The sequence below is a fragment of the Astyanax mexicanus genome, chromosome 15 (assembly GCF_023375975.1).
Source record: "Astyanax mexicanus isolate ESR-SI-001 chromosome 15, AstMex3_surface, whole genome shotgun sequence".
NCBI lineage: Eukaryota > Metazoa > Chordata > Actinopteri > Characiformes > Acestrorhamphidae > Astyanax > Astyanax mexicanus.
This window is the reverse complement of record NC_064422.1, coordinates 4225926-4253021: the sequence shown is the minus strand read 5'-3', so window position 1 is coordinate 4253021 and position 27096 is coordinate 4225926. Positions and strand designations below refer to the sequence as shown.

The following is a 27096-nucleotide window of genomic DNA, read 5'->3' as shown; positions in this document are numbered from 1 at the left end:
AAAAACTACACAGGAACAGGCATTGTGTGACACTGTGCATTTCAGTGGAATCAGTGAGACTGTGGAAATGATTTGTTGAAGTTTTTTTTTTTTTTTAAGACGCAAGCATTGTGATACAACACCAAATAAAAAAAGGCTATCACAGACAAAACATGTTCTAGTTTGTTGTGATTTTGGATATTTCTCATAGTACAGACCATATTATCATTAATCTATTCAAGGAACTGGGAAAAAAGGACAATGGTACATGCCTAAACTGAATTCCTTAGCTCTTTTTGTCCAAAAGAACTCTGGTTCCATTCGGGCACTAAGAACCTATATGTTTTATACGTTCTAGTGTTTTTAGTTTGTATGTTTGTTTGTTTGTTTGGTACTGAGCCTTTTGCATTGCAGAACCGATTTTTGCTTGAGGAAATTAGCTGAATGGTTCAAAATTAGGTGTGCAAACTGGAGCTGAGGTCTCCAATTCCAACAAAGCACCAAAAACTTTACTGTGCACAGTAAAAGCTTTATGTCTAAAAGTGGCATTGACATTTAGGATGGATTATTACACAGTGGAAATTTGTATTGTGGTCAGACAAATCGGTTTTCCAGATCTTTATTGGGAGAAATGGACGCTGTGTGCTCCAAAAGTTCTGACATGGTATGGGGGGTGATGCAGCATTAATGCAGAAAAGTACAATTAGTGAAATCTAACAGCAACATATGCTGCCTTTAGGACCAAATCTTTTCCAGGGACATCTATGGGTTTTCAACAAGACAATGCAAATCCACAGGCTGAACACATTACAGCAGCATGACTGCAAAAGTCCTGAGCTGTCTCAAATAGAGAATGTGTTGAGGAAAAAATGCAACTCTGTACAGTTGTTAATTTTAAGATGTGTTTGCAGGAAGAATTTAAACACTTCATCACTTACTATTGTCTGTATATAATGTTCCAAATGCCCCAAATATTTGGAATTTGTTGCAGGAAAGGATGTATAAAAAAATGAAACAAAGTTAACCAATGTAAACACTGACATATATTGAAATATGTTGCGTTCATACTGGTTTCAATCAAATAAAAGTCAAACTAAATGTAAGAATCTCTGCAGTTTTATTCGTTTATTAATACATTTGATTAAATTATTTATTTCTGTGTGTGGTGGATATATAAGGCAGTTTTTGGTTATGTGGCGATGAGATAAATTGGGTAATATGGTAATGGGAAAAGGATAGGATTTATTATTAATTGTCCCTAAATGTTGAAGAAATTTATTTAGATTTTTAAAGTGACAGTCTATATATTTCTGGTGAGAACTGCACTGAGCATATTGAAACCTTTTAAAATATGAATTGTGGTAAAGTGTCTGTACAGTATGGACGAATCTTTGGATTTTAGCAAGGATTCTCTTTTATCTCTCCAGCTCTCTTCAGTTCTAATTCTGAGTTTATTTGATTTAACGATGCATGAATGTGAAGAAGAAGACTGAGTTTGATAACCATGTTCACAATAGCTCTTGTATCAGCACCAGTAGCAGTGCCGTGGTTGTTTAGGTAACCAGCAAATGCTGTTGTGGACAAAACACTCCCAATAATGTCTACCAGACCTTTTATTTTAATGAATACACAGTATTTGACTTTGCAGAAATTATAGGAGACGCACATTGGTGGCATTTGTTAGAATATTGACATTTTCCCCACTCAGAAATACCATTAATTTTAATTTTAAAGAAAGAAAATGTGCTTATGGATACATTACTTGTCTGATACGTCACTTTATGATTTTATTTGTATTATATACGTTTTTAGTAAATGTTTTGTTGCCATATTTGTGTTGTAGCATTGGGGGCCCCTGATTTAATATTTAATTAACCATCAAAAATAGATCAGTTGTACTAATAAAAAGGAGAAAGATGTAGATTAGAAAGAGAGAAAAAGAGAAAGTGTGTGTGTGTGTGTGTGTGTAAGAGAGAGAGAGAGAGAGAAAGACAAAGACAGTTGTTGGTGTGAGATATATCCCCCTCTTCAGACTGAACTGTCTCACCACACAAACTCATCCCCCAACAGAGCCTCTGCAGTAGGAAGAGGAACACCAGCTGCAGCGCTTTCCTCCTCTGAAGAAGACTGATCACTGCTAGAAGATCAATGATAGAACAATGCTAAGAGATCACTGGTAGAAGATCAATGCTAGGAGATCATTTGTAGAAGATCATTGGTAAGAGAACACTCTAGAAGATCACTGGTAATGGATACACCTCTCTTTAAAGCTGGTCTAACTTCAGGTAACTGTGAGAGTACCAGCAGAAGGACTTGGTCCATCATGTCTACATTAATGTAAAAGTGAAGACCTAGGACCTCGCCTACACCAAAACCAGACCAAGTTCCATTCCAGCTGCAGATACAAGAGAAACAACCCCAGCGACGGCTTCTGAAATGCAAAGTACTTCTCAATGGCTTGAAGAAACCAGAGGACTTGCCAACTTTTAGTGGACTTTTCGAGAAGATCTGCAGTATCGTCCAGAGCTGCTGATTTTGCCTCTAAAGCATGGTGGTGGAAGTATCTGTGACGTTTATTTTTTGCTGTATATTAATGACAGCGAAGGCACTGGTGAGTGTTTTTTTTTTTATGACAGTGAGATGGTTTTCATGCTGTCTTAGGGTTTATCTGACATTTCAGTGAAGAGGGGTATTATAATATTAGCCTAAAAAGCTTGTGGTTGCAATATGTAGTAAATAGGATAATTAACTGCTTAAAATGTATTGACAAGTAATCCTTTACCCATGTGATTCTGTAGTTTTTTTTCTGAAATCTGCCTGATATCCATTTTTTCTGATGTATCTCAAACTCAAAGAGCCATAAGCTCAAAAAAAAAGGCAAAAAGTCAGAATGTTTATCAACAGATTTATCGTGCAGGTCTAACATTGATTACCACACATACTGGTCTCTGTTCAGTGGAGCAGATAATCATTTGGTCATGAAGATGATTGTGAGAGCAAAGCCAGCTAAGAGACAACCTCACCATGAGACCTCCTGATCGATTTTGCCTGGGGACTTTTGCGAATAAACTGTTTACAGCTCAGCTATTGGATTTTTTTGAGGGGGTAGGTGGGTGAATTAGAGGTGGACTTGCTCTTGTATTATAAAGGATTGCCTTGCTGCCTAACCTAATCATGCTCATGACCCAACATTATCCCACATGATCTACTGGTAAAAGCCAGAGTTCATTCTTCTGCTAGTTATGGAATGTCATTCAGGCTCTGAAGCGGCAAAGTACACTGTACTGCACACTAATGTCACCATGGACCTGGACAATTCCTGGTGGGCCACTCAGTGTGTGGGCCATTGAAAGAGATAAAAATAGAACCTAAGTTAAGTATTACAATATTGAAATTTGCATCAAAATGTGCATCCATATTGCCTGAAGTGCATGGCCATGAATTAATCAGTGGATGCTGAGGTCAACAACTCAGTCTTTCATGACATTACCAAGTGCAATGCAAGATGCCTTGTCCAGTGGTGTAAAGCATGCTGCCACTGGACTCTAGAGGTATTTTAGAAATAGAATGAAAGTTGGCCCACTGTTAAGCAGGTTTTTATAATGTGAGATTCAAAGTTTGAACGCTAGGTGTCAGAAACGTGCCAAAGAGTCTAAAAGCGGCAAGAGTGAAGTTGAAGTGCAGAAAAAACAGGCAAACGAGTCTAAAAGCGGAGAGGCTGCGCAGTTTTAGCGCAAAAAAAAAACGGCCAAAGAGTCTAAATGCGGAGAGGCTGCACAGTTTTAGCGCAGAAAAACGGGCAAAAGAGTCTAAAAGCGGAGAGGCTGCACAGTTTTAGCGCAGAAAAATGGGCCAAAGAGTCTAAAAGTTGCCATAATTAAGGAGTTTAATATTAAGAGACATAATGAAATTAAACATCAATTTGAAAAATCTTAGTTTACACAACACTGCCAAAGATAGTAAATGAAAATGAAAATAATCAGGAAATTTTATTATTTAAAGTGCTATATATCATTATTTGTTTTATTATAAAGTCGTTGGCCCGTGACTTCAAATATATTTCTCCTTCTGGCCCCCAACAAAAAAAGTTTGGACACCCCTGCTGTAGAGCAATGCATATGTGTTGCCTGGATTTTGGACCGTTTCAGTTTAGAAGATGGCTCTTCCACCATGACTGAAGGTGAACGAGTTTGTTGTGGAAGGAGTTGCGCGGCCTGCACATGGCACTATCATCAACCTGGAAGAATACCTTTGGAATGAATTAGAGGGAAGAATGGAAGCCAGGCCTTCTCATCCACCATCAGTGTCTGACTTCACAAATGTGCATCTGGAAGAATAGACAAGAATTCCCATAAACACACTCCTTCATCCTAGTGGAAATCCTTTCCAGAAGATGTGAAGTTGCATATGAAGGCAGACAAGCAAAAACTTTTGGCAATATAATATATTTTAAGAAATGGGTTATACAAGCTGAAGTTGGAATGATATCGACATCTTGAAAACGCAGGATGAGTTTTGCAACGAAAATCCACCAGAAAAATTCTAAGTAGAAAATGAAAGGATTTTAATATAAATGGGATAACAGCAAGTATAACTGAAGCATTGCACAACTATAATATGAATTTCAACTAGTATACTGGATTAGCCTGTATACTACCCACAGCTGCAGTACATGCATATGTTAAGGTTGCACTTTTTCTCTTCTTGTAGTAAAAATCTTTGTTTAGTGCATTGTTTTTTCTCTATCACACACTCCTCCCACTCTTTTCAACAGCCATCACCAAATGGTCAATGATCGTGTGAGGCGGTTACCTCTACGCTACATTTGCTCGGTGGTTGTGAAATTTATTTGAGGCACAAAGCCTCCTGTGTTTGCCCATCCGCCTCGGGCCACAAGGAAGACACCCTGGCCGATTGGTGGTTGGAGAGGGATGAGAAGTGTTCCATCCAAAAGGTTAAAGACGGCTCGCTATATATCGCAGGACAGTGAAAGTATTTCACAACAGCTGGAGGCAGCAGCTCAGCCTCACAGAACAGTGTGCCAAATTTCGCTCCAAAGACAAATTGCCTCTCGATGAAAACTGATGGTGGAAGGTAGCAACTGAGAACCTCCCCTTACAGAGCTGTGCGACTGTTTTCAGACCTTATCACTACTGTAGGGTGTTGTTTTGCAGTTTAGTGCTAAAGCATCACGACAAATAGCATTTTCCAATATGGTGGCGGTATTTAAGGCCTTCTGTAACATGGTATAAAAACACCACGGTCTGTTACTGAAACAACATTATAGGCTTTAGTTTATATTCTATGCAAATAATTCAATGTATATTAGAAATGAATAATTTGATGGTTTTGTGCATATTAGCAAGTAACAATGTACATTATTTTACACTTTCCTCTCTGAAACACATACCTTTACATAATCATGTGCAAAGGTTACGGTAATTGAGACCTCAGATGTAGCACAGCTGTTTTGCTAGCTTTCTACTAAGCTATCTATTCTTCCTGCTCAACAAGGTTCAGAAACAAGGATACTATAGTACATCTGACTAGGAGAAAGACCTTATGTTATAGATGGTGGATTCCAATAAGCAAGTACCAGTGTTGTACTAGTTTGTAGCTTTAGTTCAGTCAGCTCATTTGAAGAGGCTGTCTCCGCTACTTGTTCAATACTGCCTACACTGTAAAAGGTGTAAATTTTACAGAAAGTTAACGTCAAAAAAAATTTATTGTAAAAGAATTGCAAAATGACAAAAGTTCACTGTGGAGAAAGATTACAATGCACGACTGTATAAGGAGAATTAATTTACAGCAAATTACAGATTTTTTTGAGAAGGTTTTGCCATGAATAAATATATTACAATGCTCTAAGTATTCTTTGCAATAATTAGATGTACATTAAAAGTTTGGGGTTTACATTAGCTAATGAAGTACTGCACAAATAATAGCTAGCCATGAACTTTAGATAATTTCACTGTAAATGAATAGTAAGTTGCTGGCAGCAGAGACGCAGCATTCTGAACCAGTGTAAAACTAAGCTTTGCAAAAAAGAAAATATTAACTTGATCTGTAGCCAGGCCCTCAACCATGACATTCTATGTAAATGACTACCCAAGAGAAAGTAGCCCTAGTAGGCAAGAATCCGAACTGATGGTGAGTTAGGGGTGTGTGGACATGACCATTATGCAAATAAAGGACGTCAGGGGCCAATAGAAAAGATGTAACTTTTGTGAAACATACTGTTAGAAATGTTAGATGGATCTTAGCTTTTCAGTTTAGGTAAACTCTACCCAAACTAACTGATAGCAAATTGTTGCTGTAAATGTGTTGAGCAGAATCTATTTGTTACTTTTTCCAGTATGTAATTGGGTAAATATATAAGCCACACCCACCCAGTGGGGAAATCTATTCAGCATCTGTTATTCACTTTAATTACAGATTTATAACAATTGTTTTTAAACCAAACATAATCAACATGTTTGGTTGTGTTGTGGTTGGATACCCAAAAATATGTTTTGCATTATTTAAAATGGATTGGCTCCCAGTACAGTATATTAATTACTTAATAAATTGCTTATGCTGGAGTTTAGATTTTACACTGCCTCGCTACATTAGAAGTCTGCTCCAGTCATATCTCTAGTACATACTCTTCACTTCTCTGAATCAAAGTTGCCTATTTTTATTATTATTATTATTATTATTATTATTATTATTATTATTATTATTATTATTTTGAAATAATTACACAAAGAGTGATGTAATGAACAGCCTAATAGATGATTAAAATTTTTTTGGATGTACAGGGCTCAAAAAAGCTTTACTGACTGATGTGTTAAAGCTGAAAATTAGGATGAAGTTTAAAATGTGGATTTTGTTAAAAAAAATTCTCCATTTATTTAACAGTTAATTTTAGTTATACCCCTTTAAATATTTTTTACAGTGTGGCACGTATAGCACGTATCAATGTCCTGCATGGTGGGCTACCTGTACCACCTCCTCCTAATTTCATTAACACCAAAGCACCTGAAACTGATGAACCTTAATTTAACTGACTGGAGCCCAGTTCCCCAAAAGTAGCTTAACATTAAGAGCATCTTAGCATGTGAGAGAGTGTGCTTAGTGTGAAGCATTCTCGACCATCTGAAAATTATCGTAGTGCTAAGAACCTTTTAAGGAACCTCCCCATCAGATATAGAACTGAAGAACCAGCTCTTTCAGAATTGACTCCAAATCTAGTGGTTTTGTAATTAATTGTATTTTTTAATTAATTTTATATTTGCGTGCAGTTTAAATATGCAGTGGTTGTATATAAAAAGTCAAATAATACTATACTATTCACTGTACCTATAGATCGACTCTGATGATGTCATCACACGAGATGAGCAAATCTTCCTCCTGATTGGAGCACGTACCAAGTGTGAGAGGAGCATCCGCTCGCAGCAGGGCTCCATAAGAGGTATGTGAGAAAAAAATCTGTTTTATACTCTACTGGCCACTTTTTTTAAATCTTGAATGAAAACCTCCTGACCTCAGCCAGAAAACAGAAGATGGGTGGTCCAACATGACAATGACCCAAAACATACAGCCAAGGTAACAAAGCAGTGGCTTACAGAGGCACATGTGTCTGCATACCAAAATGAAAATTAAAAAAATATGGTTTAGAGTTTAGTGTCTCTTTAGGATCCTGGAGTAGACTAGCCAGTCTTCAGACCTTAATTCCACAGAAAATCTATGAAGGGATCTTAAACTTCAGTCACGTTTTGCTTTAGGACAAAATACATATTTCACTTTTGTGTGGATATTTTTTCTGTTTGTTAAAATAATCCTACCATAAAATTCATTGGGCTTATGTATGTGTGTTTGTAATGGAGTAAACTTGCAAACTCAGCAGGTGATGAAGTAATTCTTTTCTTTCTCACTGTGTATTACCCTGCTTCTATTCACCTGGTGTTATTTGTGTGGTGTACCACAGCACTGACACTGACATGGTAGAGTTCAGGGGAGTGTTTGCTGCTGCTTTTGTATCAGGCACAGTGATGTCATGGCTTAGTTGAGAGTGAGTCGACAACACAAAAATATCTCACGCTCTAGCCAGCTTATAGTTTAAAACCAGTCTAGAACACTGGCCAACGTATTAGCTAGAGACATTTTGGTTACTATGAGGGTCACGAAAGCAATGAACAATGTTAAATGGTAGAAAAAAGTAATACCTCAAATAATTATTAATTGACACATTATTAAACATTACTACATTAATGAATGCTTAGGAATGTTAATTATTAATAAATTGAGGCATAAATAATTAAATGTATTGATTAAATGTCACTAGTGTCAATTTATAATTAGTTGAGACATTATGTAATAAGCTATATGACATAATAATGAATAAGAAACGTAATAAGGAAACACCACTCTTGAAATAGGGATATACAGCATTGGCAAAAAAAGAGACCGCTTAAAAAAATTGATTTTACCAAATTGAAGACTTCTGGAATAAAATCAAGGGGGAAGATGGATGATATAAATATATTTGCACCAGGAGTAAAGGCATAAAGTTATCAAAAAGCAGTGTGTAAGACTGGTGGAGTAGAACATGCCAAGATGCATGAAAAATGTGTTTTACCAAGATTATTACACCAAATATTGATTTCTGAACTCTTAAAACTATATGAATATGAACTTGTTTTCCATGCATTATTAGAGGTCTGAAAGCTCTGCATTATTTGTATTAATTCAGCCATTTCTCATTTTCTGCAAATAAATGCCGTAAATGACAATATTTTTAGTTGGAATTTGGGAGAAATGTTGTTTGTAGTTTATAGAACAAAACATCTACTTATAAATAGCAAAATCAGAGAATTCAGAAACTGAAGTGGTCTCTTCATTTTTTACAAGAGCTGTATGTGTCATATATTGCATTTCTGTGTAGGATATGCTTTACTTTGTACTGTCACCTTAGCAATGGGGATGTGGCATTAAGTTATTTGTGAAAAACATGAAGATAATGAAAACTGTGATTTGGTTTCTGATCAGTTAAAGACAGTTAAAGATTTGTATAATTATGTTTTGCAGAAAACGACTGTGTGCCAGAGTGGGATGGTATTATCTGCTGGCCCAGAGGGAAACCTGGTCAGCTGGTGGCCGTACTTTGCCCCGAATACATTTATGACTTCAACCATCAAGGTTCATACTGCTGAATCTTTTACCCAAAACTAAAAACATAGTCCACAGACTGCAGGAATTAAATTTGCCATATAATATATTGCACATATAGAGATGTGATTATTCCTAAATTACCTTCTGGATAAGTACAGTATCTATCTATCTATCTATCTATCTATCTATCTATCTATCTATCTATCTATCTATCTATCTGTCTGTCTGTCTGTCTGTGTGTCTGTCTGTCTGTCTGTCTGTCTGTCTGTCTGTCTTATTGTGCCCTTATATACAGTAGATTAAACATTACTACGTAAATAATAATGCTTAAGAATGTTATAACCTGCAATGAAGAATATTGGTATTGGTTTTTGGTGGGCACCAATAAATCCATAATTACAGGTCTTTGCTTATTTAGTTGTATTTTATCCTCTTCAGTAACACAGATGCCATCACTATTGTCTTAAGATATATCAAGTATTACAGAATCATTGTATCATGAGATGCCCTATGATTTACACCCCTAGTGTCAATTAGTAATCTGCTTAACTGAAACACTGAGGAAAAAGGGTAACACCGTTCCTTTTTCTCACCTTATGTGTGTATTATTTCCAAGTTTAACCTACATTGAAACACAATAAAGTCTAGATCACCCTGAGGACCCCCCCCCCCCCTGTTTATTTCTGTAATTATTTCTGTTTATCAGGTAATGCATACCGGAACTGTGATGTGTCAGGGAACTGGGAGCAGGTGCCCATTATTAATCGAACCTGGTCTAATTACACCGAATGCACCACCTACCTACACTCCAACCACGCCGGCCAGCAGGAGGTAAAGGTGTGTGTGTCTGTGTACATTGCTTTTTGGAAGTGACAAACCCTGAAGCTCAAAATCTGTTTACCTTCCTACAGCCCAATTCCAGCATTGTCACATACAACTGCGTTATAAAACACCCAAGTGACACCATACTAAACACCAAGCAACCCCTTAGTATCCATCTAGCAACCACTAAGCAATACTATAGCAATACCTTAGCAACCACCTAGCAGCACCATTGCAACCACCTTGGACACTTTAGCCACTTGGCAACAACATAGCAATCAAGTGGGATACCACAATGCCTGACCTATAATACCTTAGCAACCACCTACATTGTAAGCCCGGATAAGTTGAATTTACTTAAAAAAATGGAGGAAACCGGTTACCTTAAAAAAGTAAAGTAATGGGTAATGAAAGTTAGCGTAACTTAGAACATCAAGTTATTACAACTAAAGGGGAAGTTGATTTAACTTATTTATTTTTGTTATATTGTCAGACCGGATAAATTGAGTTTACTTAACTTTTTTAAGGCGGCCGGTTTGCTCTAATTTTTGAGCTGCATTTACTTAACAAATTTAAGGAAACCGGTTGCGTTAAAAAAGTTAAATAATGGGCATTGAAATCTTAGGTTAGCATGAATTTAAAACATCAAGTTATTACAACTAAAGGGGAACTTCATTTATTTCTAAGGTAGCCCATGGGAAATCACTACACACTGATGGTGAGTGTCAGAACCTGTTGGAGAATTCAAAGATCTCAGTATGAATGTTTATGTGCCCACAAATGTTCAACTAACACAAAATAGTGGAGTATTGTTTAGAAATATCCAATTTTAAGTAAAACAGACTTAAATAATTTGAGTTCCAACAACTAATGGGTTCACAGTGTAGCAACCACCTAGCAATCACTTAACAACAGCATTGCAACCACCTCAGAGACTATAGGACTATAGTGTCATCCTTCAGGAAACTTTTTTTTTTTTTTATACCTGTTGGCCTATTCGGTCCCCCCAATTCTGATAGGGGAACCTCCTATCTAAACATTGTGAGCTAAAATCTGACCATATGTTACAACTGACTCTACATCAGTATTCTCCCTACTGTGTTTGTTTGAAGTGATTTAATAATGTACTAATTGAATATTTAATGCGCAGCTAATTAAAATTTTGTTTAACTAATTCAATAATTTCTTAATTCAGTTCAATAATACTTATTCAGTTCCATCTTAAATCCAGAAATAACTAACTACACTGTAAAACGTTTCTTGTAAATTTTACAGTTAGATAATGCCAAAAAATAAGTGAAACAATTATAGTAATTCAATGTGGAAAAATACTACACTGTATAACTGTATGTTTTGGTATAAATACATGCATTATAATGCTGTAATTATCCTTTAAATCAGCCATATGTATGTTAAATGTTTGTAGTCTTTAGTTAAAGTACCGTAAAATTAAAGCTGGCCATTAATTGTAAATCAACAGTGGAATACTGGCAGCAGAAACACTGCAAATGTACTGCATTACAGTTTACATAAAATTAATGAAAGCTTTTTGAGACTGAACACACTTGACTAATGTTAGGCTGACCAATTAACGAACCTAGGCGAGGAGAGAGTAAGCAGTTTAATCTATATAGTTAATTATTTCAGATTGTATTAAATCAGGCCATTTTTTTCTTTCTCAGGCTGTTTTTAGGAGACTTCACCTGATGTACACCACGGGCTACTCCATCTCTCTGGCCTCTCTACTGGTGGCTGTGTTCATCCTCTGCTTCTTCAAGTACGTACACACTTCATGTTTAAGACATCACATATGGCCTGAATGTATCAGGGAATGAGCGGTGTGATTTGAAACAGTATTTGTTACAGGTCAAAATCTCATAGAAAAGATGATATATGATAGTTTAAAATATTTGGATCATCCATCAGAGCATTTAATCTCCATCCTGTTCTTATTATCTGCTATCGCTTTCACAAATAATTATGCAGTAAGTACACTTATATCAGTGTACTAGTAGTATAGTTCTGTTCCAATATGTGTTATACTGTTAAACTTGCAAAAGAATCATATAACAACACAAAGTTGCACATCATTGTGAAGTGGAATGAAAAGGATACATGGCTTTCAATATTTACATCAAATAAAAAATCTGTGTGATGTAAAAAAGTATTGATCCCCTTTGCTCTGAAACCTCTATGTCAGGACTGGACAGAAATCAGACACATGCAGATTAAAAAAGAGAGAGGCTTTATTTACAAGACTAGGATAAATGCAAAAACAGGTACATACCCAAGAATGCAAGGCCGGACAACTTAGCAAATAAGGGCTTGGCAAAAATACAAAGTCAAAAATAGAGTAGCAAAGGTCATACACGAAAAATCTAACAAGAGCGTTAGGAATGCTTGTAATGCTATGTGGCTAGTCAAAACTTGGCAAGGAACTGAACAAAGGAGAGGGTATAAATAGACAGATTAGCAGGTGAAAACAATCAATTAGTCAAGACTCAGTGAGGGTCATGTGATGATGATCAGGAGTGTCAGTGACATTCTGGGAAATGGAGTCCGGATCAGCTTGGAAGACAGAGGGAAGCGTGACACTCTAAATCCAGTGCCATCTGCCTTCAGAAGTCACTTAATTAGGTAAAAGTGTCCAGCTGTGTGTAATTTAGTCTCAGTGTAAAAACAGCTGTTCTGTGAAGACATCAGTGGTCTGTTAGAAAACTAGTGAACAAACAGCACCATGAAAACCAACTCACCAGAGAGGTTGTGGAGAAGTTTAAAGCAGGGTTAGGTTATTAAAGCATATACTAAGCTTTAAGCATCCAAAAGAACACTGTTAAATCCATCATCCAATAATAGAAAACGTATTCTATAACTGCAAACCTACCAAGACATGGCCATTCACCCAAACTGACTGATCAAGGGGAGCACTGACAAAAAGAAGGCCCATGGTCACTCTGGAGGAGCTGCAGAAATCCACCTTCCAGCAAGACAATGACCCTAAACATACACACAGAGCTGTAGTGGGGTGTAGAATGGCCCAGTCAAAGTCCTGACCTGAATCCCATTGACCCCACTAACCTTGCAAAAACCTCAGTCTCTAGATGCACAAAGCTGGTACAGACTTACCCCCATATACTTGCAGCTGCAATTGCAGTGAAAGGTGGCCCTACTAAGTATCAATATATGAATACTTTTGCACGTACACTTTTCAGATTTTTATTTGATTTATTTTGAAAAACTTATAATTTTTCCTCCATTGTAAATTGAAAAGTTTTGTTTACTAAATGTCTACTATTTAAATGTACTCAGAAAATGTATTTATTAATTTAGTTTAGTTGAGACAGGACAGGAAGACCAGGAATAAGAAAAAGAAGGAGGAAAGAATGAGAAAAGGAGAGGGGAAAAATATACTCCCAGACTGCGCTCCTAAGAGCCCCTTATACTTCAGGAAGTGCGAGTTACAGAGTGTGAATTATTATTTAAGTTACCAAACGTTCTCCCACACCACTTCTCTGCACATGCTCACTGAAGTAACTGAAAGTGTAGAGTGTAGTGTACTCAAGTGTAGGTAGTTATATAAGTATTTCATACTAAATACCAACTTTAATAAATTTACAGAGTTAAATTATATGGAATAATTACGAAATAAGTTCACTAATGTATTTGAGAAAGTAGTGATGTTACCTTTTACAGTGAAAATACTGAAGTAGAGATTATACTTTAGGCTATTTATGTGAATGTGTGAGTCCTGGATACCTATTTCTGCACAGAATGTGTGACAATCATGAGCTCAGGTCATGGAGTTTGGGGCCTAGATCTAATCTTGGGAGTTTTGGAGAAGTGAGTGTGTCTTAGATCTTCAGTCTCATGTTTTGTAGAGAAGGATGACAGCTATCCATCACTGATGTAGAGCAGAAAATAGATAAAACTGATATGGGTAAAAAAAGCAACACGACAGGTCTTCATCCAAAATATAATATAAGAACAGAACCAATCAAATGTTTGGACACAACTTAAATTCTGTGTTTTTGTAGTAAAGTAGTTTTTGTTTTTGTATGTCGTAAACAGAAAAGCATTTAGCAAATTAACGTAGCACCTCTTGTTTAGATGACAGTTTTGCACATCTTAGCTGGATTTTCTCAGGCAGCTTTATGATGTAGAGTCACCTGGAATAGCTTTCAGGTAACAGCTGTGCTGAACTTATCAAGAGTTAATTACTTTAATTTCTTGCCTCTTAATGTGTTAATGAGAGCATCAGTTGTAAAGTTGTGAAGAGGTAGAGTTGGTATACAGTGAATAGTGAATATTTGAGTAATTTTCTAATCCATATTATGAGAAACAAGAACTTCTGAACTATGTAAAGAAAAAAGTGACTTTAAGAAATGAAGGTCAATCAAATGCAAATCCATCAAACCTTATGATGAAATTGGCTCTCATCAGGACCACCCCAGGTAAGGAAGAGCAAGAGTTTTCTCTGTTGCACAGGATAAGTTTATCAGTGTTACCCACCTCAGAAACCACAAGTGAACAGATAAGAGCACCTGAATGCCCTACAGAGTATTTAGTTTTGTCAGGGTGGAGGGAATAAACTAAATAACTAAAAATAGATAAACAAATAACTAAAAATAGATAAACAAATAACCAAAAACCAAAACAAACGAGAGAAACTAAAGAACATAAACTAAACCAACTAGGGATAATAATAAGAAACAAACTAAACAGGGCAGGGAAATATATGCAAGAAATATACTAAGAAATAAACAAGGAAATAGACTTAATATATATACAAGGCAAAAACAGAGAAAAACACAGAGCAAGGAACTAGGAAACGAGGAGAATAAACTAGAGTAACGAGGAACGACAAAACAACAGAAGAAGGTGCAAAGACCGACAAAGACAAAGTGGCACAGGGGATCTATACATATGAACAGGAAACACACTAGAAGTGGAAACACCTGGGGAAGGGGCGGAGCTACAAATGAGACATGTGGTGAAAAACTACTGAGACAGGAGACACAGAGGAGCTGGGGTCACGTGGGAATAACACACAGACACGAGGACAGACAGGAACAGGGCGAGGACGTGAGTTTAAAAGTTTAAAAGTTACTACATGATTCCTTGTGTGTTTCTTAATAGTCTGTATGAGTTCAGTATTAATTTACAATGTAGGAAAAAAGCACATCATTGAATGAGATGGTGTGTCCAAACATTTGACTGGTACACTCTAAGAAATGTAAGTACTTAAAAGAGTACAAAGCTTGTCGCTGGGGCTGTACCTTTCATTAAGGTACAAAAAAGTACCTTTCAGTGAAAGTCCTTTTTTGTACCCATGGTTTTTGTGCCAGTAAAAAAAAATATAAATATAAAAAAATATAAAAAAAAAAATAATAAATACATACTGTTTATTAGTACAGTGATGCAGAATACTGAATGTACCTTTGGGCTGGTTAAATGGTACAAAATTGTACTTATTGCTGTTAGAAATGACTTTGTACTTCAGAGGGAACAAATCTGACCCTGTAAAGACCAATATTGTATCTATGAGGGTACAATTATGAAGAGTGTACCTTCGAGTACAAAAAAGTACTCATATCGTACCTCTGTTTTTTAGAGTGTACTGTATATAAATGAAAAGTAGAATCAGACATCCCAAGTTGCAAAAGTTGATTTCAGGGAGGTTATATGTGACTCGCGGGCATCAGGGAGATTCCCGCAGCTTCAGGAAGACTTGGTTTGTCTGAGAAAGGCAAGATGAAGCATAATGATACTAACCTCTCCATTGCAGAAACAGTAGATGAAAGCCACAAACAAGCCCTAGAGGGAGGAAAAAAACACAAAGGACTTGTTCTGGAAACCAGAATAAAAGAGTGCTGTTTCACACTAGTTCATTACTGTTCTGGTCTGTTTCAGATAAAATAAGAGTAGAAAATAACAGGATCTGGGTTTCTAGGACACATTTCAGTACACACAGTGTTTACTAAAAAATAAAAACTGGGGGCGCCGAGTGGTCCATCGGTCTAAAGCGCTGCCACTATATGAGCATCAAGCCATATGCATTCAAGCTATCGGCACTCAGAGGGAGCACAATTGGCCCTGCTCCCTCCGGGTGGCTAGATGGCGCTCTCTCCCCACATCACTCCTAGGTTGATGTCTGCAGCACAGGGCGTCTGTGAGCTGATGTATCGGAGCAACATTGCCGAGCAGCCAGCGCGCTTGGAGGACAGCGCAGCGGCTCGGCAATGCTGCATCATCAGCAGCTCGAAAAGAAGGTGTGTCCTGGTGTGTTGGGGCATCACTAGTGATAGGGGGAGTCCTGATGAGTGGGTTGGGTAATTGGCCATTGAAATTGGGGAGAAAAAGAGAAAAAATAATAATAATAAATAAATAAAAATAAATAAATAAAATCTGAACGAGTCTGGAACTCACCAGACAGATCATTGATAAAGTCGTAGAGAAGTTTAAAGCAGGGTTAGGTTATAACAACATATGTCAAATTTTGTGCACCGAAAAGAGAACTGTTCAATTTCTAATCCAAAAAATATGACCAGTCCAAGATAATCCAAGATATGACCAGTCAGTGAAGCAGCCAAGAGACCCATGGTCACTCTGGAGGAGATGCAGAAATCCATAGAATAACATAGAATCAATGTAATTTAATCACAATGGGATTTTATTTATATTAAAATATGTTTGTCTGTACTGTGATAAAGAATTGCTACATACAGGACAGGATCCAGCACTGCATTGGATTAGTATTAGAGGTTCATAATCACTCAACACTATCTGTTTCCTTTTAGACGTCTGCACTGCACTCGCAACTACATCCACACCCATCTGTTCACTTCTTTCATATGCCGAGCGGTCAGCATCTTCGTGAAAGACGCAGTACTCTACACCTTCGCTGAAGAAGTCGAGACAGACTATGTGGTGGTGGACCCCAGACCCCCGATGGTACATACACCTTATATGGGCATACATCTACACTGGTATCATCTTAGCTTCTAACTGTCTTTACTATATAAAGGGGTGTATTGACTTATTTCTGATATAACATAAATCAAGGATGTTAAGAGTTTATCCTGCTTTTGTTGGAGCAGCTGTCTCTACTCTCCAGAGAACACTTGCTGTATCCTTGGAGCATTACTAATGAACATGTCTTTATATTTAGTGATAAGAATATTATTCAGATCTGGATGTTGTATGATCCCTACTATATAATATATCAAATTGGTTGGAGCACCATAATTCCAGAGCTCCACACTTCAATGCTAGAGGGAGATGTTATACCCCGAATAGCTTGGGCTACACACTCTGTACTTGTGTCCACAATTGGGTGCAATCTATTTATATATAGGATCAGTTTCCCAGACAGGGATTAAGCCTAGCCTTGTAATACACAGTGTTTTGAAAGAAGATTTTCCACTGAAAGAAAAATGTAGTCTAGGACTAGGCTTAATCCCTGTTTGAGAACCTGACCTATATTGTATGTACAGGTATAAATCTCATACTGCTTTCTCTTTTTAAATTCCACCTGTCTGGAGTTCAGGTGGGCTGCAAGCTGGCTGTGACCTTCTTCCTGTATTTCCTGGCCACTAATCATTACTGGATCCTGGTGGAGGGGCTCTACCTGCACAGTCTGATCTTCATGGCCTTCCTGTCTGATAAGAATTATTTGTGGGCTCTTACCATCATTGGCTGGGGTGAGGAACCACTTTTTATCTTAGCATAATAACCACCGTTTGTGAAATCATCTTTGTGCCTGCCAATCTCATGCTGCAAAGAATACCTCTGTAATATATGTGTGTAATAATGTATTTATTTATTACACATCTTGCAAAATGTAATAAACATCTCATCACAGTTTGCAGCGTATGAATTGTCTTTGCAAAGAACAAGCAAACTTTAGAAACCAAATCTTAAATTATCAATTACCATTGGAGTGAAGTTATTGTGTTATTGTGAGGTATAAGGTGCATAGATCTTGGATCTGCTCACCATATATCAGAAATATATTTGTTTATGTTTTTATATCTGTGTGATGTAGGTGTTCCTGCGTTGTTCGTGTCCATTTGGGTCAGCGTTCGAGCCTCACTCGCAGATACACAGTAGGTTCTAAAGTAAATGCTCAACACACATACACACACACACACATGAATACACATTTTGTACTGTACTCATACTGCCTGTCCCTAATTGTTGGTCTTTCAGATGCTGGGATATCAGTGCAGGAAATCTGAAATGGATCTATCAAGTTCCCATCCTGGCGGCTATCGTTGTGAGGACATGCTTACTTTTTTAAATTACAACTCCAAACTCCATTACTACTACAAACTACAAAGTCCAACCACTGGCCACTTTATTAAAGCCCCCTTCTAAGTTCTTGTAATCACTGGCCACTTCATCAGAAACCCATACTTAGTTTTCACCTCACTGGCCACTTTATTAGAAGCCCCTACCTTGCGCCACACACTACCCAGCTAACGATTTGTGGTAGAACGTTTTCTGAACATTACAGTAAACATTTTTAGAACGATCAATCCATCAAGTTTTCTGAATTTTGTTAGAATGGTTTTAGTTAATGTTTTAAACATTCTGGTAACGTTGCTGAAACATTATTTTACTTTTTGGTTTTGTGAATATTAATTTTAAAGTGTGTGTAATGTAATGTAACTTTTAATGTAATGATGTAAACCATTATAATTACTTGTTTTCAGAATGTTCCCTGTACATATGCTTAGGCTTACCTAAATGGAACCTGAAAACATTGCTAATCATTCTTATAGCATTCCCTGTTAGCTGAGTGGCCACTTTATTAGAAACCTCTACCTTTTGCTTTCACTTACTGGAGATTTAATTAGAAACATCTGCATTATACTTTAAGTGTTTAGCTCTTTTATTGTTTATCAAATGTGCGAAAATGACTGACATTCATTATTTAGGTAGAAGTATAGATACTAGGATTTAAAATACGTCTGTAGAAGTTGAATCATCAACTCAAGCTTTTTATGTAAGTAAAATACTGGTTTTAAAACTATTAAAGTATAAAGTTAAAGTAATATAATGGGGAAAAATTCATTTTGGACAACAGGTTAGGCCACACCAGTCCTATAGTGCATTACACCCCCCACCTCTTCCTTAAACACATTTTTCTAAAATCAATAATGACTATAATGTTATATTAAAATGGTAATGTTGGTAAATCTGTAATGCATTAGTCTCCCTTTTTCAGCTGCATAAATGCTGATTGTAAATGAATGTATTTTAGTAGAATGTAAATATATTAAAGCAGCTTATTTGGACTGGATTTGTCTGGAGTTCTCTTGAGTCTCTGCACGGATCATCTTCATACTAGGCTACATACATCTGCTATGTTCTTGCTGGAGTGTGTGTGTGTGGGGGGGGGGGACGTGTGCAGGTGTGATGCATTGTGTATAAACCAATAGGGACTGAGAATGGATTCACTTTATCTAGATGGAGAGAATTATCTGGATCTGGGTTTTTTGAACAATGAGAAGCTGAAATGAAAGTAAACTGAAATTAAATAGGAGTAATGAGGTTATTTTTAAATTGTAAGGAGTGGAACGTTCAGATAATTGGTTAAAAATGTAAGGAAGAGAAGTAGAAAGTGGTCTGAAAAATAAAATACTCCAGTAAATTATTTGTTTATATATAAGTATACTTATATATAAAGTATATGTTGTTTACCATAATTTTTTATTATTGTGTTATTTCTCCTGTTAGGTAAACTTCTTCCTCTTCCTCAACATCATCAGGGTTTTGGCATCTAAGCTGTGGGAAACTAACACTGGGAAATTGGACCCTAGACAGCAGTACAGGTCATCATCCTTACATATTCTCAGCAGTACAACAGCACTACAACACTAGTTACTGTATGTAGAGAGTGGGTGTTTTAAACTGTTGTTCAGCATTTATTATATTACTATTTCCACCAGTGTTGCTAAAGCACTGCTGATTTTAACTCAGACTCAGACCGGTGTTTAGTTGGCTGTGTTTGCACTCTGTTTGTCACAGGAAGCTCCTAAAGTCCACACTTGTGCTGATGCCCCTGTTTGGTGTTCACTACATGGTCTTCATGGCTCTGCCCTATACTGAGGTCACCGGGTTGTTATGGCAGGTCCAGATGCACTACGAGATGTTCTTCAACAGCCTGCAGGTTAAAAACACACAAAAAATGCACACTGTGAATTATGTTTAATGATGATACAGTATTATACAGTAAACTCATACAAAACAAAGAGAAAAAAGAAAATTATTAATATGCAGTACTGAAGTCATCCAGACTATGAAGGGACACTTAAAAGTGTTAAACATACCAAATTACTCTGTGAATTTTTTCTTAAAGTCCACTTTGTGTTTACTAAATAATAATGTTTTTCATCATATTTTGAATGACTTCAAAATAACATTTTAAAATAATAAAAAAGAACTCTGAATTTATGGTGTGGTGGAAGGGGTAACTAAGGTTTTGTGACTCTGGTGAACCAGCTGAGAGGTGGCACGCCATCCAAAATTCCCCCACAGTCCCAACAGAAACCAGATAAACATCTGACAAACTACAGGCCTCAAACTCTAAAATAAGATTAACACTTCTAGAACAGGAGAACCCAGAGGAATATCTTTACAAGATAAATCATCTTAAATGAAGTATAAATATCTGACATTTCTTAATTCTGTATTGTTGAAAAAAAACTTATTGTTCCTTAAATGATGTTTTCATATGAAAGTGTCTTATTCCACTGTTAGATATTTTTGCTTGTTTTATTTATTAATAAAAACTAAATCTGATATCTGTATCTTTAATGTATTATTTCCTGAATTAAGCAAAATAATCTGCTAATAGTGTAAGACACTTTTGGTAGGTTAAACCACAATCTTTTGACACACTGGGGTTCAGTGTTATTATTATGTTTTATTCTGGCTTTAAAGTCCTCGCAAAAAATGTTCTTTCTTCTTCCTCCAGGGCTTTTTTGTGGCCTTCATCTACTGTTTCTGCAATGGAGAGGTTAGGTTCATTTTGCTTTGTCTTGCTTCATTACTTTTAATTTATTTATAATATTATATAATATAATACTATTTACTATTCCAACTTTTCCCCATGTTTCTAGTGTCTGTGTTGTCTAGAATGTAGTTTTTCTCATCATTCTGTAATTTTAAGTTGACTTATTTAACTTTAATATTATCTTTAGACTTTATTGGGTTTAATAAAATCAAACATAGCAAAAATGAAGAGGAACAGATGTACAGACCACAATAGCAAATATTACATCTCCAAAATTGAATACAACAAGCTTTTCATAATTGCAAAATATCTATAATATTCCAAAAACCTTCAATCCTTACTGCTGAGTTGGGCTGTTAGCTAGCATTGAGTCGCTAGCTGCATTCCAGCGTTCTGAGTTTAATAACTAAACACTGAAGTGAACTATAGCTATAGTACATATATCAAACACCAGCCATTAATCCAGCTCGGAAAGCCGTTAGCTATTCTCACTAATGTGCCTTTTGGGCTTCATAATAAAAGTCCCTAGATTGTAACGCTAGATTGTATTATCTAAAATGCATAGTTAAAAAATTAAGAAAATCCATTTTTTTATTTTATTTTGACTATTTGATTTTGTTAGGACTGAATTCTGTTAATATTTGCAATTCACATTACATATATGTAAGCATCTTCTATAATAGTTTTGTAATGTTTAGGTGAATAATGGACGAAGTTACTGGACCTGCAGGACAGGATGAGCAAATAGACAAAGACCTGTCACTGTCCTTCATACATAGCTTTTAAACCTATTCTAGTTTTTTTTTTTTTTTAAGTCATTCCTCACTAATAATTTCCTTTGAATTGAACAGTTTTAAATACTTTCTTCATTTCGATTAGTTCTATGTATTTATTTATTTTCAATAACGTGACAGCATTATTCATAACATTTGTAATAATTTATCTACTGTAATGTAATTAAATAAATTTATCTACTTTAATGTAATTAAATTAATATCAATTCAGGTGCAGGCGGAGGTAAAGAAGGCGTGGCTGAGGCGAAGCCTTGTCCTCGATCTTAAGCAGAAAGCTCGCATCACCAGCAGCGCAGGGGGCGGAAGCTGTTACTACGGAGGCATGATGTCCCACACAACCACCCAGAGCGTCTGCCTGAGCGTCAGTGGCTCTAAGGCCCTAGCCCTCGGAGGCGGGGCCCTGGGCATCAGGGGTCAAGCCCATTCCCAGCCCGTAGCCAGCTTACCAGGGGACATACCCAATAACACTGAAACTACATTACCCGCAGTGCAGGAGCCTGGGCTGATCTGGAGACGGGCTGACAGCACGGGCATACTGTACAATCTAACCGAAGAAGAGGATGCTGGACCTGGAGGACAGGATGAGCAAATAGACAAAGACCTGTCACTGTCCCTCATACCTGAAGATCACTCCAGCTCTCGGTCTTCCAGAGTTCTGGAGACTGTTGTGTGAAAGACTGTGGGGAACTGGGCACGTGGGAAGGGTAATGTATTGCTACGGCAGCATAAAGGACACACCTGAGTGAGATAGTTTTAAGCGTAAGCTGAATGTCTGGGTTTTGTTTTCTCAGGTAATTGTGATCTTGTCAAATTTCTGAAAGCAGTGTGCTATGAAAAATCTGACATTTGTAGATGCACAGTTTGTGTTTTCCACCATCCATGTAGGATATTTTTGGGTTATGCGCCCTCTTGTAGAATGGTAATGAGCAGGGGTGGCAGTCACAGGGCATCTCACGATATGGTGATATCTTCATATATCACAAGACAGTTGTCTGTGATACTTCTCAGCATCTGTGTTACCGAAGAGGATAAAATACTCCTAAATAAGAAAATATCAGGATCTATGGATTTATTAGTGACATTCATTTGATAAGCGGCACCATGTAGAATAATGAAGCAGTACCTTCATTATTAAGTAAGTCAAATTTTGGGGCAAGTTTAAAGTACCTATGTGTCAACAGAAATCTAAATATTTGATGCCACATATTAATACGATATGATCAAAACAATACAATATTGATATATTGTCCCACCCCTATTCCAGGCAGGATATTTTGAGTGGTGAACCCTTTCTCAGCGTAGCAGTAAGACTGACATGTTTTCTGCTAACAAAAAAAGTGGCTGCATATGGTTACTTTCACCACCATGCTTCACAGTTGGTAGAATTAATTGAGTTTCAATGCCCATACCTTTACTCCTGCAAACAAATCTTAACTCACTTGAAGTTACTCTTTCCTGGATGTTGTTGGATGGTAAGCCATATGTTTTCATCCATCCATCCATTGTCAATACCCGCTTTATACACCCTGGCCACATTTTCCACTGACAGAAAATCAGTTCCAGAGCATGTTGCTACAGAGCATAATGTGTATCTGGCTCAGACACTGTTTTGGTTAAAATGTAAATGGTTTGGTAATAAAAACCTGAATTGTATTTAAATTGTAAAAATATAACAAAACTTGGATAAACTGGGTGTCCAGTGGAAAATTCAGGTTTGTTTCTGGTCCTTTAGGCTGAAAACTCAGGCTGAAAACATCCCAGTTCTTGTATGGCACGTTCTAGTTCCTGCCAATATCCAGCAACTCTGCACAGGTATTGAAACGAAGTGGACTAACATTCCACAGCACACAATTCACAGCCTGATCAACTCTATGCAAAAGAGGATGTGTTGCACTGCGAGAGGCAAAAGGTGGTTACTCCAGATACTGACTGTCTTTCTGAACCCTACAGATTCTCACAATACTGTAAAACTGCACATTTTTGAGTGGCCTTTTATTGTGGCCAGCTCAAGCTACATCTGTGTAAAAATCAGCATCTTGATAGGCCACACCTGTGACTGGTATAAAATACAAATTATCCAACTTAAGGGGGAAAACTCTTGTTAACTCATTCGGACCAGAAAAACAAACTACACATGTGGTATGAGAAGAGGATGAGGTTACTCACTTTCTGAATCAGTGTCTAGTTTTAAGATTGTTAGTCAGCCAGACAATTCTTGGTAGATTCAGATATATTTCAATAAAATTCTTCACACCTTCCTCATATTTTCTCTTAGCTTTGCATGCTTAAAATTCCAAAGTTGTACAGAGCTGCCCGTAATGAAGCACTGAATGATTTCAGTGAAGAACTAATTCATTTAATCAGCCATTTCAGTGATTGTAAATGATTACTAAAAGGCTGTATTTTGTGTATGATTGGGTTGTGTTTGTCTTATGTGAGTTTTAAGATAGACAACCATGCAGCCACAACTATGGAAACAGAAAGGGTAACACACTTTTAAGATGCTTAAAAGACATTTATAGTCTTATTTACAGTTCAAGTTTTAAGAAAATAAATGTCCTGCACTGTTTTTCAGTGTGCTGTATTAGCGTGTACTTCACTGTACTTGTGTTGTGGTCCATATCTGTACTGTAATTCTATTCCTGCTGCTGTTTATATTTATTATTTCTTGCTCAAATCGTTGCAATATGAAGCAAAACGTTTAAAACCTAAGCATGCTGAATGAGTGTGATTAAAAGATCTTGGTGTATTCTTTTATCAACAGTATTAGTTTTGTAGTCACACACTGGATATTTAATGAAAAATGCACAACTGTAATATGAATTTCAAATTAAAAGGTTACTTTTTGTATATTTGTATGTTCTGTTATATTTATGCCATTGGTTTGTACCATCTAAAAACTCTCTCACGCAAAGCCAATCAGAATCATTCCTTTCATTTGGGAACAAAGTATCTGTTTGGATGTATTCAATAAAATGAATTAATAATAAAACGATTTGTGTGGCATAAGTTTAGGTGGATTGTGTTTGTTTGTAACTGAGAATACAAACCTTTTAATGTGATCCACTTAATTGTTGTATTTACTTCATTTTAATTTATTTTCAAAAAAGAAATAACAGCAAATCAAGGTCAGCATCATTCTCTCTTTCCAACCTTTGATAATAAGCAGCTGTATTAGTTTCCAGAGTAGTCTGTGTTGATGAATGTAAACTAGTAACTAGTCGAATCGAATCGCATCGAATCGAATCGAATCGAATCGCCTTTATTGTCATTATAATTTGCATTACAATGAAATTGGATTTGCTTCTCCAAAATGCCTTTGTTGTATAAATTAAACAGAAAATAATTTAAGTTAAAAGCAACAAATTTAAAATAGACAAAAATTAAATGTAATAAAAACAAGATATACACTGTACAATCTATCCACAAAATATTGCACTTCAAATATATTGCACACGTTATATTACTCCTGGGGTTTAAAATTGTACGTTTTTGTTTGCCATTGTTTTTTTATTGTTCAGTGCAGTGATGGCTCTTGGGAAAAAACTGTCCTTGAGCCTACTTGTCCGAATTTTATGTGACCTGTACCGCCGGCCTGAGGGTAGCAGGTCAAACAAATAGTTGCTGGGGTGGGATGTATCCTTGGTGATACTGTCAGCTCTGCTAATGTAACGAGAGGTAGCAATATCCTCAAGGCTGGGCAGGGAACAGCCAGTGATCCTTTGGGCCGTGCTGATCACCCTCTGCAGCGCCCTTTTGTCTGCTGCTGAGCACCCCCCGTACCATGCCGTGATGCCGTATGCAAGGATGCTCTCAATGGTAGCTCTATAGAACAGCACCAGCAGCTTCTCCTCCAGCTTGTTCCTCTTTAAGACCCTCAGGAAGTGGAGTCTCTGCAGAGCTTTCTTCACCACTATATTTGTATTTGCAGACCAGGAGAGGCTATCGGTGATCTGCACACCCAGGAACCTAATAGAACTGACCCTTTCCACACAGACCCCATTTATGTGAAGCGGGGCTGGATCAGCCCTGCCCTTTCTGAAGTCCAGAATTATTTCTTTTGTTTTTGTAATGTTCAGTGGCAAGTTGTTTGCAGAGCACCACCCTGTCAGCCGATCTATCTCATCTCTGTAATCAGACTCATCTCCCCCTGAGATGAGCCCAACCACAGTCCTGGGTTCTGCTGGTTTTGTTCATCCTGCTAATCAAGGGGTATCAATACTTTTTACAAGCCACTCTATATATGTGTGTGTGCATAATTTTTCCATATATTTATCCACAGCTCCACAATTCTGCCTTAGGACATATCAGAACATCTCTTTCTTTCTGCTGCAATCCAGCACCTACCGTCCTCTCACTGCTATCAGGAATTTCACACATTGGTATCAGATCCAGACCTGAGCTGCTCACACAATCCTAGTATTTACACACTCTCAGACTCAGCTTTAAACAGCAGGTAGCACTACAGGTAAGTTCCATTGATCTACACTATATATTATTCACTATTACATTTTTATTAAAGTAATTAAATAACAATAACTTTAAGTGCTCAGCACCAGTTAAAAAAGTTCATATGGGTCAAACAACCCACAGCCATCAGGTTCAGATGATTTGTGAGATTTAAAAAGGGAGAGGATTGTTACTACATAAATTGAGGTCTCTGGAAAACAAACTACCCTAAGATTTAATACCTTGGTTTTGTTGCCAAGGCATGAATTGTGATCCAAAAATAGATTGTGTTTCTTACTGCAATATATGTGTTTCTCCAATAGGTGGCGCCCAAAGCTCTTATTAGGAACCAGAAACTGAACAGTCCTCCTGACCTGCACTGCTGAAGAGGAGAGCTGGTTAATATTACCACCACCAATACTGCATATCGATTTTACAGTTATTCAGTGTTTTATATGTCGGTTTTATATGTTTTATTTGTAATAAAGTTTACTCACATTAAACATGTATATATCGTACTCTCATACCTTGTAATTTATATTATTATTTAAGGGAAGCATCTTTCAACTGAAAGTGTAGACTCAGTTCCCCAAGCATTGAAAAGCTTTAAATAAACGTTAATTTAATGTCACCACTAACTTATGCATATGAGGCAATGTTAAATAAAGGTTGTTTAAATGTTGTTTTTTCCATCATCAACCTTAAAATATACAGTGCTACCAAAAATGTAATGTTCAGGTTTATTCAATATTCCTTGACATCAGGGGAATTAAATATGGTAGAATAACATAAAAGGTGAAAAAGGTGAAGCATAAAAACAATTAAACAGCAAAAAAAAATGAAAGTGTAATGTAAAATAAATAAAAGTAGTAGTAAAAG

At 36.8% G+C, this 27096-nt stretch overlaps 1 protein-coding gene across 2 annotated transcripts; it reads left to right on the top strand.

The window, feature by feature from the left end:
• Positions 1 to 1405: 1405 nt before the first annotated feature.
• pth3r (parathyroid hormone 3 receptor) lies at positions 1406 to 24786 on the top strand. 2 transcript variants are annotated; one of them, XM_022663016.2, is made up of 13 exons: positions 1406 to 2590; positions 7327 to 7432; positions 9049 to 9159; positions 9839 to 9963; positions 11637 to 11731; positions 16752 to 16905; positions 17501 to 17654; positions 17999 to 18059; positions 18163 to 18229; positions 19696 to 19790; positions 19987 to 20128; positions 20936 to 20977; positions 21980 to 24786. In XM_022663016.2, exons 1-13 carry the CDS (start codon positions 2528 to 2530, stop codon positions 22439 to 22441), a joined length of 1677 nt encoding a protein of 558 aa, XP_022518737.2. In that variant the 5' UTR covers positions 1406 to 2527; the 3' UTR covers positions 22442 to 24786. The 2 variants fall into 2 exon arrangements, with proteins under 2 accessions (XP_022518737.2, XP_022518736.2); XM_022663015.2 differs by having other exon boundaries at positions 1407 to 2590; positions 9839 to 9969.
• The last annotated feature ends 2310 nt before the right edge of the window (positions 24787 to 27096 follow it).

What these genes read in the sequence shown, in the direction of transcription:
- pth3r (XM_022663015.2), top strand. Translation starts at nt 2,528, where the DNA reads ATGGTGGTGGAAGTATCTGTGACGTTTATTTTTTGCTGTATATTAATG. An exon ending in TTCATCCTCTGCTTCTTCAA is followed by an intron (nt 11,732 to 16,751) that starts GTACGTACACAC and finishes GTTTCCTTTTAG; the next exon opens with ACGTCTGCACTGCACTCGCA. An exon ending in TGGACCCCAGACCCCCGATG is followed by an intron (nt 16,906 to 17,500) that starts GTACATACACCT and finishes TCTGGAGTTCAG; the next exon opens with GTGGGCTGCAAGCTGGCTGT.